Consider the following 16,819-nt stretch of genomic DNA (forward strand, 5'->3'; position numbering starts at 1 on the left):
GAACTCTCTCCTTTGAAATATCAGTATGGCCCTTGCTCGTGCAGCTTTACTTTTTGCAATTCCTTTTGCAAGTGCAGATAGTTCAGGTTAGAGCTAGTGGGCAATGCTGAACAGGACAGCTCTTGCTTCATATCACTCTTGCTATGAAACTTTGTCATTTTTATGTCTACGTCTCTTCAGTTTGTTTGGGTTGAGTTTATTAAACATTTTGCTCAGTGGAAAAACAAGAAGAAAGGGAGGGCTGGCCAGCTGGCAAATGGAACTGAGGTTGAGAGAAAGAATCAGGGCAATTGTGTTTCTACTGAATGATAATAGAGTTTTGGAGACTTTGGGGTTATGGAGTTAAGTACTTTGCAATAAATCCAAGTAGGATAATGCATATAATGCAAAATTTAAGCTAACATTTTACTTTTCCACTTCATCTTTTGGACTGTTTACTTATTCTCAAGGCACGGACAGAAGGAATCACAGAAACAATTGCAGAGAACGTGAAATCCAGGCACAAATAGGAGAGGGAGGCACAAATATTTTTGCAGAGGACGATTTTGCTATGGAAGTGATATATGTGTAGTATAGTTTGGTTTGGAAAACTCTACATAATCAATATTGCTATGGGAAATTCTGAATTCTAAAAAATAAATTAATGTTAAGTCTACAGTACTAAAAGAAATCATGTCCCAAAACTCAAAGTGCTGCATTTTATCTTCATCCTTCTGTAAAGTTTCTATGTTAAATGTGTTTTTAAAAAAATTGCATACAATTATAAACTCACATGCAGAGATTAAGAGCAGATTGTGCCTCCTCATCATACTCAATAGCACACACATATATATATTCCAATTAGTACCACTGATTTTAATGGAATTGGTTTCTAAAGAGAGGACTACTACTGGTAGGGGAGTATGATTCAAGAAGCCAACCCTAATGTGAGTAAGAACATAAGCACCCATTTACTTTAAGCACTTCTTTATGGCCCTAGAAGTTAATAGCTTTACACATTTGGTTAAAATTAAACATATGCTTAAATGCTTCCCTGAATTACAAATTGGACCTTTGAACTTCAGTTTTGCTTACTCTGTGTATTAATTTGTTGATATTTTCATCTAAGAGGATAGAAAAATAGCAGTTATTCAAAATACCTTTTTGCAATTAATGTTATCCAGAGAGTACATTCAGCACATTAACAATTAACAGTTTTCTTCTGAATCTCTATTTGAATGTAGAGAAGCCATTAAACAGAACTAAACATGCAGTTGTTTCTATTAGATTTTCTAGTTCTCTAGTTCAAGAAAAAGAGCAAAGACAAGCATAATTGACAAAAAAGTAAAGACATTAATATCTATTGCATATTGTTCAGGCTTTGATTTCCATTTGTGCAGCCTAACTACTCATCGTGACCAGCTTCACTTCATCCAGAAGCTCAGTTGGGAATTGCTGTGCACCTATTTAATGGCAATACGTAGGTCCGTTGGAACACTTGTTTACTTGCAAATCCTGTTCAGAGGCTGGACACAAGTGGATCTCCATGGGATTGCCAGCACGGCAGCTATCAGTTGCATAGAGAACCTACCAGTTGTCATACGTAGCAAGATACAAATTATTCACCCTCATTAATTTCAGTTAAAGTAAGAAATTAAGCCTCAGAACTCTTCTACTGCTTTCAGTGGAAGTTTGGATGAAGCAGATTGCTTTAGTATTGGCAATACCTGTTGCTTCCATGTCTTATCTATATGAAAGACAACTTATGGAAGCAACAGGTACTCCTCAGAACAAAAAGCACTGCAGTATGAAGATATCCTTCAGGCTACTTTCTGATTTTAAAACTGCTAAATGAGAATTATGTCCAAAAAAAGATCATAGTTTGTCTCTGCAAGTCAAACCTAGATATTAGCTGGAAGTCAGATTTCAATAATCCCTAACTACAAACTTTCCACATCCTTATAATAACAGTTGTGTTATCTCAAATTAATATTAGATATGTATTGTTATTCTAATAACTAATTATAGGACTCACAATGCTAATGATGGCAATTTCGTTTGTAATTCCATCTGTTTCTTTACCAGAGTTGTTTATTTTCTTTCCTGCTTTCAAAATACTCTTGATTTGTAATTAATCATGCATTTCGAATTTCTGATTAGGGATTTTCAGTTTTTTTTTAAAACAGAACATCAGAAGGAATAAACAGCAACTGAGATAACACTGCAGAGAGAAAACAGTTGCTAACCAAATAATCGGAAAAACAACCTGCCTATCAAATGACCATTGGAGTAGCAGAGTAACCTTTGCCATAAATATTACACTGATATTTTGCCATCATACAGTATGCTTGGAGAATACCAAACAGACATTTCTACTCTTTAACACACAATTGTAAAATAATCTAGGCATATGTTGCATGGTGTATTTTCACCTTAGCAAAATTGGCATCCATACTTATCAACATTCCTTAGCAGAATGAAATACCAAACAGACAAGCAACCCACAAAAGGCAAAATGTGTGCACTGTTCTATCTTGAATGCATTTTGGCATTGTATAAGAGCATAGAAATAAACTGAAGGTAACGGGAGCATTCAGTCTCTACTGCTCTTTTTTTTTTTTTTTTTTTTTTTTCCATTTAAATCAGATGTTATTTCAAAAGACATCTTGCATTCAGATACTCTTTATTTTATTTTTCTTTACTGCTTAGTGCATTTTTTTTCCCCACATCTCGATAAGTGACTGTCAAGCTTAATCCCATTTCAGAGAACAGTAACAGGACCTTTCCATTTAGAAATTTCTACTATTATTTTTTTTTTCTTACATGTTATTCTGTTTAATAAGGTGTGCAGCTAAAGACCAAGAGTTATACCCAAATGTGTAACAAAACCTTAATGAATGTGCACTGCTGATCACGAGGCAAGGAAGAAATTATTTAAGGAAAAAATAAAAGGATTCGCAGGTTTTTTTCTTTTCTAATTAATAAAAACAAGCTCTATAACCTCTCTTCAGTCTTTTTGGACAAGGCTGTGATCATAAGTATTTCCTTCTGTCTAAGATTTGGATTGAGACCTTTGTCTACATTCCTGTGTTTCAACACAGGATCAAAGCAATAGGCTTTCTATTTCCTACAGATCTTTCATCCACAGTGCAAAGTGAAACATCAAACAAATCTCATTTGTTTTCAGCTTGCACAAACATAGAGACCAAGTTGTTGTAATTACATGCACGTAACACAAACTCATTTCATTTGGAGTTTTGTCTGCACAAGTAAAACACATTGGCATCAGCAATATTCACAGCTAATGGCCAATTCCATATACTGATGAGAGTGCCACGAGATGTTAAACACCTTTTAGACAGATATTTTCATTTTATAGACATTTTTCAGTACCAAATGCCCAACCCAACTTGCTGCACTGAGCGTGAAGGAAGCATGTTTTATTTGTTTAGCTGCCTGCTAGAAACAGCTTTCCATACAACCCTCACCTATTGTTTGGTTCTACCCTCTGTCTGTTCTGCTAATCAGGATTTCCAAACGCTAAGTGATAACACATAAAGCTTAGAGTTGAGAAATTCTGACTGTCATCACCAAGGGATTAAACGCAGATTTATTCAGGTAACTTAGAATAAATACTTCTCTGAAGGTTTTAAAACAAGTCATGCATCTAAATTACCAGACTTCCCCTGCATAACAAAAGAACATTCTCTGCTGTGCAGATAGCCCTTTTGGCCAAAGGCTTTCATTATACCGTAGCCTTCTTTTTAGTCTTTTAAAAAAAATTAAAAAAAAAAAACTTACTCATAGAAATGTCATCACTGATAGAAATAATAATGATATATATATATATATATAAAAAAAAACTACTTTAGCAAATTACCTGAAACATCAGTAAACACAGGGAGACACTAGCAGACAGCCTCTGGAAAAGGTTTCAGCATCTCCTGGGCACTGTGGCCCTTGGAGCTGATCTCTTGATCAGCTCTGGTTCAACACCCTGTTCAGCAGAGGACCGACGAATTGGGACGTAAGAGCAAGGAGAAAAAGTATTTACTTGTAAATAAATTTGAGATCTCCATAAGTATCATTGAAAATATGCAATTATAACAACCTGTGGTTTAAACTGGCACTGATTTGTGGCTTCCAAGAAAATGGAAAAGGCTGTAGGAGCGCAGTATCGCTGACAGACAGGCTATCCACCCCGCACCTTTTACAATCTATCCTTGTCTGAGTGATTTCCCTGATGTTGAAACCCCAGAGAAAGAGGTCAGTGAATGCTTTAATTGCACGTAAGAGATTATCAGCTTTTGGCACAAATGGTAATGAAAGGTAACTAGTTCAGAAATGCATGGTTCATTTAATTTTAAACAGAGGATCTGGTTTAATTATTTATGCTGTGTAAATCATGAGTTTCCAGTAGTCCAATACTTTTTTTTTTTTTTTTTTTTTTTTTTGGCAAAGAGATAAGAGGTGAAGGGAGAGACTCTTTTGTAGAGTGTGAGGATTAGCAAACTGTGGATTAGTAAGGGTCTGCTGCACTCAATACAGAACATAGGGGGAATTATTTGCTGTTAGTATTACTTCCTTCCAGCTTATTAAAATCAACTCTACAGAATGGTAAATAATAAAAAATTATTTGATGGAAGAAATACTTTTTTCTAATAATGTAACTTGAAAATATTTAAGAAAAAGGAAATATTCAGTAGCTAATAGGACACATTCAAACACTGAGGAAGCATTTGAAGCAGTTTGGTTGTGTACTGGGTTTAACCATTAAATTTTTTACATGTGTATTCATTTTTATTGAAATAGAATTCATGCAAGATAAAGGGGAAGGAAAAGACAAAAATTTTTCCTTCCTGAGTTTCTGAGTTGAGAACTCAATAGTTGCTTGACTGTGTCAGTTAATACTGAGACAAATGAGAGCAGGCACTGCTCAAATATACAGGGTCTATTAAACTGAAAATCACACTGGAGTCTGATAGCCAAGGGAAAAGTCCAAATCTATTCCCAATGACAATTAAAGGAAGTCCGGGAAAGCACTCCTGGAGGGGAATATGTAATAGGGATTGCAAGAACCTTTACAGAGCAGGAGAAAAAGCATTGCCAAGATCCTTCATAATGCAACAGAGCTATAAACCTGCATGTGATGTAACATGGTAAAGCAAAAAATTGGAGCAAGTAGGAATTGACTGTTTTGTTTGATGGGAGGTACAGAAATCTGGCACCAGAGACAACCAGCTATTATTGTTGTGCTCAAATCTTCCAGGAGAGTTACTGAGTCGCAATTCGTTCATATTTCATTGGTCCTGTTCCACATTTTGCTACTTCGATCCTTTATGGCTTCCATTTAATTACAAGGTAATCACTGTGAGGTTTATGTTCCTGTCAGTTGTTTTGCTTCTGCAGGAATATTCATCAGCAGCCCAGAAATCTCAGACAGTCCAAACGTCAGCTTGTGCCTATTTTTCATTTTGACATGGTTTATAGCAAATGTCATTACAGGATTGCATTTATGCTTCTGGTGACAGCATGTCATTGTTCAATTAAGTTTTTAGACACCTCTTCTAATTATATACTTCAGCACTTCATATTCCTAAGATTGCTGCAGCTTCCTAGCCTTCCTTATTTGTTTAAAGGCAGTAAAATCTCTCAGCTTGCCCCAAAATGGGCAGATTGTGTTGACTTGATATTGTAGGTTAGATTTACAGTCACCAGATTCGCAAGTTGACAGGTCTACACAATGCAAACCTTTCTCCCAAATCTGAGGAACACAGTAATTTACACATTGTTTGAAATGTGCCTTTATCTGAACAGGAGTTTCACCCAAATAAGGGAAATATCAGGAAATTGCTTCAGTTTTCCAGAACTCTGAAGCACTATGCTAAAGCACCCATAAACCATCCCAACCCTATGCTTATTCTCACACAGATGTCAACTGTTAAATATTGGTAAATAAATAATTGAAACATAAGCACAGTACTAAGTTTGTGTGAAACTTCTTGCTTCTCTGCTTGAACAGAGTAATTTAAATACAGGTATGTGTTCACATGTGACCACATGTAACACAGAGATGGACCCCTGAAAGCCTTTGGCTGTGCTAGTTAGAGATCAGATCACAAAGTCACATAGAACCCTATAGACACAAAGTATTTTCCAATCAATCATAAACATTACCTGCATACTTTAAAACAAAGCCTTCATAAAAATGGAAGTCAAATTCATACAAGCTTTGACCACATCTACACAACTGTTTCAAGGAGAATACAGGAACGTGAGAAACTCTCTGTACTGTCCTCGTGCTTGTTGTGTTCCTCCAGGCAAGACAGAGGAAGAAATAAATAAAGTGATAGCTTGGGGGGAAGTATCTCTGGAGAATGTGGCACTGTCATTGGGAAAAATAAATGAGGAAGGTTGACATGTAGGAAAAGAATTAGCCAAACTATTCCTGACATTTGTTACAAAGAAAAGAGCTCCCAGAAGTACTGTAAGAATGCAATACTTCAGCACACATACGAATGCTACAGAAACAGGAGAGCCATGAGCCCCCCACTGACAAAGGAGGAAGGGACTATTTTACTATTTTTGTTTAAATGAAACTTCAATTTGTTGCTTCAGAGAAATCACTTTTCACTCAGTTACGTTGTATAATTTGTTATTGCTTATATCTGCATTAAAGCAAACAGAAAGAAAACTCCAGCTGCAAAGTAGAACAAAAGGAATACAGGTTAAGGACATGGAATTCGACAAATTGCTGAATCAGCTCTAGGATGTTACAGCTTGTAAGAACTACAGCCTTCAGCTCGATATAAAATCCTGTTTCTTTGAATCCACCTCCCTGAATCTACGTTTGCTTCTGAGCATTGCAGAGTAGTGGAGAATAAGTCCAGTGATCTGAACATCTCTGCTACTGCTCTGGGATCTGAGACTTCTGCTCATGCTCAGAGCATCTACAGCACATGCTGGATGTACAGAGAGTGAAAACAGCTTGTGCAGGAAGGATAAAAATTATAGCACCTGATCAAGTAGAATTTGAGCTGGAATGTGTCAGATTCCAGCAAGACTTGTGGCAAGTCACCTGTCTAAATTCTCACAGGGAAAAGAGAGCATTTGATTCCTTTCAAATTGAGTCCTTAATTTCTGTAGTCTTAGTGTTCCTTACAGAAAGGGGTTTAGGAAGTATAACATTAATTTTAAGTCCTTTTAAGTCGTTAGAATTGTTTAGAGAAAACGTTTATGCTTACTTGTAAAAGAAATAGAGTACAGAAAAACATCCTGCTTTAAATTAAAGCCAAATAAGAGAACTTTGGAGACAGCAATTCATTTCATTCACAGAAGATTCCTTGAGATTTATATCAGTCATCATAAAAGCCTGAATGCTGCACCCAGCTTTCCAGCAATCAGAAAATGGGAATCAATCTTCAATTTGGGATTTGCGTTAACAGCCTGAAGTCCCACAAAGAAAATTAAGTACAGTCAACCAGGTAGCATGCTGCATAGGTCACTACTTCTGCATTTGTTTAAGTGTTCTAGCTGAGTTTACCGCCTGACCAGCTTAGTTTGCAAATATAAATGTTTATGACTACAGAAGTGTGCAGACAAGTTACATTTCTCTACAGATGGCAGAGTTGAAAATTCAAATCTAATTCATTTACGTATTTACCTCTTCCTGCAGATCAAATAGTTTGACCTGAAATGCCAAGATGAGTTTTGTGCACAAATATTGCAACACCTGGATAAATACTGGGCCCTTCTTTACTAAAATCTACCATAATAACACAAGTTTCCCCATTCACAGAATTATAGAATCACATGGTTGGAAAAGACCTATAAGATCATCGTTCTTACTACGCACCCATGTTGTTATATTCTGGGAGTTAAGAGGAAATCCTTCATGGTTTAAGCTAATTAGGGAATCAACGTTAATGTTAATTGCAGATTATTATCACTATTTTACATAGATTGCTATTTGGACTGAATTTTGTATGATGGAAGAATAGCCTTTGTATTTTGGACTTGTTATTCAGTCCTCCACTATCCAGTTACTCAAAGTACGTACACAAGCCGGCTGCTAAGGACATGTTTCTATGAAGGCTTTTCTCTGTAAAAAGGAGAATGTCAGATTTATGAAATGAAATGCTCAGAAGCAGAAAATTCCAGTAATTAGTTGAGGTCAAGCCCTTTGTCCCGTCAGGGCTGCAGTGGGGGGCAGAAGGGAGCTGCCTGTGTGAATGGGGCTGGCAGCAGGCTGCTCCCAGCTGCCCTATCTCCCAGCAAAACCTACAAAAAACAAATGGAAGTCATAAATATTTGCTTCCAGAATCAGCTAGTTAATGACAGAGCATATAAATATCTCATGACATTATAGCTTTGCAGAATGTGATTTAGGGAGGGCTCAAAAACACAGACTAGAGTAGTTGGTTGAAATAAAACCCAGTACACATGAAGTCTGCTTAGAAAAAAAGCAGATGTGGGGGAAACACTGTGTATTAGCTGATGTTACTGATTAATGGGAAACAGAACATACAGTAAAGATCTTAACTTCAATGATATTACCAAGCACCAGCATGTAAGTAGAACCCAATCCATTATGTTACACATCCGTATGATTAACTTGGCTTGTCCTGGGATCTTTATTCATGCAAAGCCCTCTCCTGAATTTATAGCAGTTCTGCTATCATTATTCAGCCTGTATGGAGTCGTATACTTCTGAATTAAAATGAGAACCAATTTTCTAATTAACATTACAATTGTTAATGAAGTGAAAGATTACATGAGTTGCAATGCACAGAGACACAATGCCATCAGGCATTCGAGTCAGACATGTTTAAAGGATAGCTTCCTATTTGTCAATTTTTCCACTTCCTTCTGTCTCTGGAGTTTAGCAACACAGTAAAACTGGAGCAGCATTTCATAGAGATCCTTTTACTTAATATCACAGTATTAAACAAGATCTTTCCTGCAAGGGAAAGAAAATGGTTGTTCTCTCTCTCCTGAGCTGACTATGTAAAATACTCTTCAATAAAATCCAAGAAATTAATATTCAATGATTTACAGTAAATCTCCTGAGCACTGGTGGTTTGATCTAGATGGGAAATGCAAACACTTATGGGTTACATTATTATGATGGCTTATGCTAATAAATTGAAGCAGAAATGCTTAATTTATGCTTTACCATCAAGTGCAAAGGGGAAAATTCTTTCGTGGTTCAAGCTTTATCTTGTTAAGAGGATTTACCTCCTTATTTCCCATAATAAAGAGCTATTTTTGAGCCTACACTGAGAAAGCAGAGACTTGCACAGCTTTTCTGCTAGTTGCCATGACACTTGGAATCTCAACCTACACTTCAATACAATGGCTGCAATTAGGTTAATTAGAGCATTATCTCAAAGCACACAGCTATTGTAAAAAAGAAGCATTCTCAGTGCATATGCTTCATGGTCACCAATAAATGCTTTTGGTTTTCTTAAAAAAAAAAAACAAACAAACAAAAAAAAAAAAACCAAAAAAACTTATGTTTTCTAATTGCAATGAATAATATATTACTCTTGGGAATGCTTCATATTTAAATAAAAAAATAAATGCATTCAATATCCACATAATATCATCTCAGGACATTTTAATACTTTTAGTTTTTTTCTTCTAAAAAAAAATAATCAAAGAAAAAATCTTTATAACAAAAGATTATACTTTTTCTAGCTCGTTAGTTATTTCCAAATTCAAAAGCCCTATTGAAAAAGCAGACATACATACATACATACACATATATATGTACACACACACACACACATACATACATATACATATATATAAGCCAAAAAAAGCTGGGGATGTTCAGTCTGGACAAGAGAATTTTCTGGAGAGACCTCACAGGTAGTGAGGCTGACTTTTTATACTGCCCAATGGCAAGAGGACAAAGGGGAATGGCTTTAAACTTCAAGAGGGGAAATTTTGACCTGATTTTGGGAAGAAATTCTGTACTGGAGGGCAGTGAGGCCCTGGCACTGCTGCTCACAACTGCGGGTGCCCCAACCCTGGAGGTGCTCAAGGCCATGGACGGGCCCTGGGCAACCTAAGCTGGGTGGGCAGCCAGCCCATGACAGAGGTAGAACTGGGTGGGATTTAAGGTCCTTTCCATCACAGGGGATTCTATGATCCTGTGATTCTTATAACTGTTCTGATGTAAATATTCAAACGCCCAATATTGTTTTGTCCAAATGTATCTGAGTGACACAACTGGCATTCAGACTTCATGCATTACAGAAAGCGTACCTGTGTGCTACGTGATGTGACCTGCAAGATTTCAGACCATCAGTGTATTCTGCAGTCCCCAAAATATATTCAAGTGCATTGCCCGTCTTCTGGAGAAGCTGTGCACGCTGCATAAACCTGCCGTGGGCAATGACTTAGCAGCATACATCTCATGAATGTCATAGCTGTCGCTGTGAAATATCAAATGCCAAGATTTTCATAATTTATTTCCGCATATTTGACAGGCAGGGACTTTTTGAGGACAAAATCCTAAATCTAAATGTTTGTTTCTGCCTTTTACTGTCTCAAATTGGTTCCCATTCCCAACCCCATTTATCAATCACTTTCAGCAATCGTTACTGTCTGTATTTATCTTCCATGATCACTAACCCTCTTTTTTCACCTCTTGAGGAAAGTTTCTACCAGACAAGACGCAACTAATGAATGCCTCTGAGATAAGGGGATGGAATACTGATGCCCTCACAGAAATTAATTGCAAAACTCCCTTAATTTCAAGAAAATCATGTTTTAATTTTCATGGTAAGAAACAGTACTAGCCAGATGCGCAGGTAGGCACATGAATACAACTCACCCAAGAGTGACTTATACTGGTCTCAAATTCTAAAACTTGCCCAAAGTCTTAATTCCCAAAGGCAAAAAATCCCTTTCATTTGATTAGATACCACCAGTTCAAACCTCCTAAGTCCATTTTTGTTTTTTTCTCCTATTTCTTCACTCATCCTTAAATATTTATTGTTATACCCCAATCCTTCACTTCACTGAAACAATTAGAAGATTGCTGACCTGGCACTTTAGATCTTTCTGGCATAAGTTAGAAATAAATCCAAAAATAAATACAAATGCCCATAAATCTCAGTTAACAGAATACTCTATAATATGACCATCACTAAATTCCAACTCTCTCAACATGAGCCCAGACAAATAGTTTTGCAGGAAGTAAAACCTTAAGATTAAGGGAGCAGACCACGAAATGAAACCTCTTCAGCATAATGAGATCTTTTGGTTTCCTCCTTTAAATACAAAGGAGAAAAAAAAAGCATGGATTGCTTTCAGTTTGTCTAACATGGTAAGATATAGGATATAATGATAAAATGTGTTAATGTGGGTAGATTCAAATATCTGTGATATGTGTATCTATCTGTGATAGAGTCAAATATATGTGATATTCAAATATCAAAGTCAGCAAGATGCTAATTTTCCAATGTTACTGTCTGTTTCTCTTCTGTTTTCATTCAGTTTCAGTCAAATAAATCTCTTCCCCCAGGCAGCTATGACTGCTGCCACCAACCCAGTTTCACACTGCTATGATGGTTATGTATTACATGATATCTCAGCTCCCTGTTTTTCCACATACTTCCTCTAAAAAACAATCTACCAGAAGCAAGAAAGTCCATCCTCACCTTATCTAACACCTTTTCCTCTCTCTTCTCTCACCCTGTCACACGATTAGTGCCCTTTTCTGCCTTATTTTTATTATTTCTGTCTAGGTAAAACTGCTCATTTCATTCAAAGAAGCTGCGAGACCTCAAACCATAGCAGTAATATCTTCTGCCACTTGTGATCTGAAAAGCATCAGATATAATCTTGTCAATTTTTATTTAAATTCTTCAGCGAAGAGATGATGCATTCATGGATGGTGTAAACCTGCTCCCACGGGACCTTTTGGCACGGCTACAAAAAAAAGAAAGGGGAAATCCACCTGTGGGTGCCAGAGAGCTGGCAGCACTCTTGAGGGATGGAAATAGCCTTGTGATTAATTGCTCTCAACCTTCTATGGGTTTATCACGCAGAGTCCTGCTCATAATTCCATTTATTGTCCTCTATTGCAGTTTTGCTAATAAACCAGTCTTATTTTCCTCATGTAGAGCTGCCTCCCCCTAAATTACCATTTCTTCATTTGCACTGAGGAAGCAAAGTAGAATAAGAGAAAAGAGCACTGCTTCTCAGGACCGGAGAGGCACACAGAAATGGGAACAGCTACCAAAGCAGTTGCCAAAATCATTAAGAGAAAAATGAATGTCTAGTCACTATGTCACCTCTACCCATAAGTAGACATTCTTACATGTAAAGACTTGAGAAAGGGAAGTTAAATAAAGACTCCTATGAGTACTCAAGAAGATAATTTAAGAGCTCCTTTTGATAGTAAAGAAATGATTACAGGCCCTAGCTAGAGGAAAAAACCTTCACTATGCTACACATTGCAGTAGGGATATGAAAACAAAGCCTTGCTTTGAAAACCAGACCACAGAAGTGAAAGAAACAACCCTTGGTATTCAAAATGCCTCCTGTAACACAGATTGCCGTGCCCATCTGAACAACAAAACAAGGTCTGATCTGGTATTCTGAAACAGATGAACCTCAAATAGAACACAGTTATCTTTAGCATTAACTCCCAGACTGCTTTTTCATATTGTTTACATTGGAAAAAGGAAAGAACTAGAGACTGTGTTGATCCCATCCAAAGACCAAACTACTTTATCACTACAGACTTCAAGAAGATGACTCTGACGTGATGGGGAAACATGGACTCAAGGCCTTCTCAGGGAAAGGCGCTGAAGAGTAGCATCTGGAGGCAGAGAAGACTTCTGATGGTTTTAAGCACTTCAAACTAATCGGAAGGGATGAGCTATGCAATAGGGCTTTTATGATAATTATATCTGTTTATTTGGTCTTTTACCAGATCATTAAAGCTACTGAGGTTGCTGGAGAACCATTTTTTTCATCTCACATTGTTTTAACTGTCCTTATTTGATTGTGTTGGAATTTGGTGAAGATTTATAAGCAGTCAAGAAGAAAAAAAAGCCTCCTGAATAAAAATAGTTCTTTCATTTTGAAATGATTAAAGAAACTTCCTTATATTAAAAGAGGGAAACATGTTGCTAAGGGAAAAAAATGTATTACTACTTCTCTAATATTACAGGTGACAGTAGGAGGCAAGCAGAAAGAAAAGCATTTTTGTTGGAAGTTTTGCCAGAAGTGAAAATGTAAGTGTTCCTTCTTGCACTGGGACTGCAGGATCGGCACACAGGAATAAAATAGTAATCTCATCCTACCTAATATTCAGCTGTGAAAACAACTATTACTTTGACTTCATCTATTGCGTGGAATTTCAGTTGTGGGATGGGGTGGATGGAGGAGGGCAAACTCAAACACAGATATGTATACTTAGCAGCGTTTCCACTTGAACATTCAACTCCAATTTAAAAGCACATTTCTAATACAGCGCAGCACAGTGAAGTCTGGCCCCAAGGAAATCCAGCTCTGAGACACCTCACAGGGCAATGCTCCAATTCTACTATTTAGCAGTCAGAGAAATCAAACTCTGACAGAAATACCAATTAAATTCTACAGTTACTGCCCCAAGTTCTGAACACGCTATTAGATTTAGATGGGCAGAATTTTCTAATTATAAACAGTTGTTTATGAATTTAAGCAGCTTTCTGCAACATGCTGTCAATTGACAACATTTGCCACCTGCATTGCAAATCTCAGAAATTTAATTACAATACTGTGCACATATCCCTACTGTTTCAGCATCAGTTTCTCTATCATGTTAATATTATTTATTGTACGCGCTTAACTTTTGCATTTTCTAATGGATTTTGAGTGTTTTTGCATATGTTGCTTTGTATACCACATGGCAGTATGAGATTCAAATTTACATAATTCTCCAAGATGTAAAATTACTTTCTATTTTGACCCATTAAACATCTACTTGTACATCACCACTTTTTTTTTTTCCTCCAAAGTCTCAATCACATCAATATTCTATTATGTTTTTAGGAAGAACACTAGAAGCAATTTATTTCCTTCCATTAAAGTATTCACTTACACTTTTAAAACCAAAAGACTTGTCATGAAATGAATGAATGTTAAATACATTTTAGGTCATTAGTATCAAAAGAATGTAGTTTTTGAGACCATTGGTCTTAAATTTGCCTGATGCCCAGACTCATCCTTTTACTGACCTGGAGAAGGAACATGAAGGAGGGTAGGGCACTGAGGTTGAGAGAAGTGCAATAGTCATGGCTCAGTTTTCCATGGGAGAGGAGCTATGTCATCTGGCACATCCTATGATATAGATGCACTTGAGGATCTTGGAAAGTACCCTCAGGTGGCCCGAATGCAGATGGGAGTAGACTTGAAGAATAGTTATATTTTCAGTCTGTTTAGCCCCAGACAGGCATGCCATGACAATGCCTACTTACACAGCTGTCTACAGAGCTGCTTCTGCGCTACCAGCACCGCCAACAATGTTTGCGTTCAAACAGTTGAGTTTACAAGGGACCCTGAGGAATATTTCAAATCACTCTGAAATTATCAATCAAATACTCCATGAAGCAAGCAGTGTTCTTCCCCCTGTTCTTACAACCACATGTCACGTACTTGAGAAGAATGTTTATCAATACAAAAATGAATCTCGAACAAATTAGTAATGAGCATTCACTCCATTAGATAAAAAAAAATAAAAAAAAAAAATCACATTCCTCCAGCTGTACAGCACAAAGACTTAAGCATTACTGACACACTCAAAATTAACCAGAAACATACTAAAAGTTTGAATATTTTCTAGTTAATTAATTCTCAACAAGATGTCTTCACCCTGGTCCTATAGAGAAGTTGGCATATAAGGGTACTGGACATTCTTTTGTAGGCTAATGTAAAAGTCTACAGTGCTTTCCAAAGGTATTTACCTAAATTAAAAAATAAAATTAAAAAATCCCACAAACTATATTCACTATTCCTCCTTTAACATATCTACATCAAAGCCAAATACTGTCCTCTTGAGTTTCTAAATAACTTTTGGAAAGAGTTAGAGAAGACTACAAAAGCATATAAAAAAAGGACAAAAATGAACTTATCAAGGCCATCATGTGATATATTTCAAGTGGTTTAATACAAAGTTAGAAGTTCTGATGTTTAAAATCCATAAGCTCCCACTTTTCAGACTGTCAAAAAGAAATACAACTGTATTTTTCTGAAGTTCAACTAAAGTATCTTGTGCTGAATTCTTCAAAGAACTAGGATATGGTATAACATTTTATCTCCAGCTCCAGGCTTTAGGCTGCCTTATATAATAATTATCTTTATTTCATTGGATTGAAACTAATTACTGGTTAAAAAAGAAAGAAAGAAAGAAAACATGAGGTGAAGATGTAGTACTATGAAACTCATTCAACTCATCAAACAAAGGAGCAGCACTTCCAAAGGGATGTTCATATCCTTTCAGTGATCCAGAAAGGTGCATAAAGAAAAAGTTCAGAGACTGCTTTCGGCTAAAAAAGTTTGAGGGAGGAAGAGGGAAGTAGAAATGCATTTAAGCAGAAGAGAAGGAAAAGACATATGCAACCAAGATGTGCTCCAACCTGCATGACTTCTGCCCGTCATCCTCAGATGAAAACACAGCAAGCTCTTGATATTTCTTATATTGAGTTGACACCAAAAACAGCTCATGTAAACCTCCTATCATATAGACGAAGAAAGCAAACAAGCACACCAAATCTGAGTCTCCTAGAGACATAAAGATGTTTCATCCCATAAAGCAGCTGCTGTATCTCCTTTGGCCTAACAATCTCCAACTCTGTGACAGTTGCAACAGCAAGAGCTTGTTCCTGTCAAAGCAATGGCAGAAGGGGTCATCAGTGCTGAAAAGGGAGAGGAAAAAAAGATGCCTGAATATGCAGATGTCCACATGGGAAGGAATGAGATTTGTTTAGTTGGGACCCAGACCAGTGCAGTCATAGAGTGGTTTCCCACAGGGGTCTGCCACCTCTGACACCAGAAACCGACCCCCTGGGGAATTCCCCACAGGAATAATTATCTGCAAAGCTCTGTGTGCATTTGTATTTATTCCTAGCTTCCTCCAGACGATAACAATTTGCAGAATTTTTTAGGGCTGATCTCGTGAGAGTACCAGAAATGGTTGAACTCTGTGCATTTGCCCTTAATGCTGTTTTTGACAGGAAAGCACCAATGAACACAACATATGCTGACAAAGGAACTGATAACGATGAACAGAAGAAGACGTGACATCGTTAGTTCCGCAAGATTTTTTCACTTAAAAACTGCCTGTACCAATACAGACACATATTTCACATCTTTTATGTTCAACCTTGTTTGCCATTAGAAAGTAAATATTTGACAAATCACTGTACTGTCTGAAGTCTTGCTGAGTTTAAGAAAGAAAATCCTCCGGTGTCTGAGTCACCAATGTGCAAGAAGGAGAGTGCAGGAATTCAGAGTAGAAGCTCAAGCCTAGATGGGAAACAAAACATGAAGAGTTTAAGTCTAAGGCAAGGGAATGGGTGGAAGCAGCAGCTCTGCTGCCACACCACAGCAATCACAGACAGGGACATGGAATTCAGGAACAATACCCTGCAGAACTCAGAGCTGGGAGGATTGATTCCAAAGGGGCAGAAGGGACCTCCTGCACTGCAGCATCATCAGGTGGCAGAGCACCATCACTGGAGGCATTCGGGAACCATGGAGATGCTGAAGGACACAGCTAGTGGGCACAGTGGGGGTGTATTGGGAATCTTAATGGTCTTTTCCACCCTTAATGATTATA

At 37.2% G+C, this 16,819-nt stretch overlaps 1 protein-coding gene across 3 annotated transcripts in view; it reads right to left on the reverse strand.

Annotated features, from left to right (window-relative positions):
* BCHE (butyrylcholinesterase) overlaps positions 1-15,850 on the reverse strand; it is an 88,891-nt gene extending 73,041 nt beyond the window's left edge. For 2 of the 3 annotated variants that reach the window (XM_042820988.1, XM_042820990.1), the window contains exon 1: positions 15,618-15,850. In XM_042820988.1, the coding sequence (XP_042676922.1) occupies positions 15,618-15,705 (88 nt within the window). In that variant the 5' untranslated portion in view covers positions 15,706-15,850. The remainder of the gene's footprint in view (positions 1-15,617) is intronic. The other variant, XM_042820987.1, reaches the window with a different exon arrangement.
* Positions 15,851-16,819: the final 969 nt, after the last annotated feature.

The sequence above is a fragment of the Centrocercus urophasianus genome, unplaced genomic scaffold (assembly GCF_019232065.1).
Source record: "Centrocercus urophasianus isolate 14NV4802_14NV808 unplaced genomic scaffold, USGS_Curo_1.0 seq_19, whole genome shotgun sequence".
In the NCBI taxonomy this organism is placed as follows: Eukaryota; Metazoa; Chordata; class Aves; order Galliformes; family Phasianidae; genus Centrocercus; species Centrocercus urophasianus.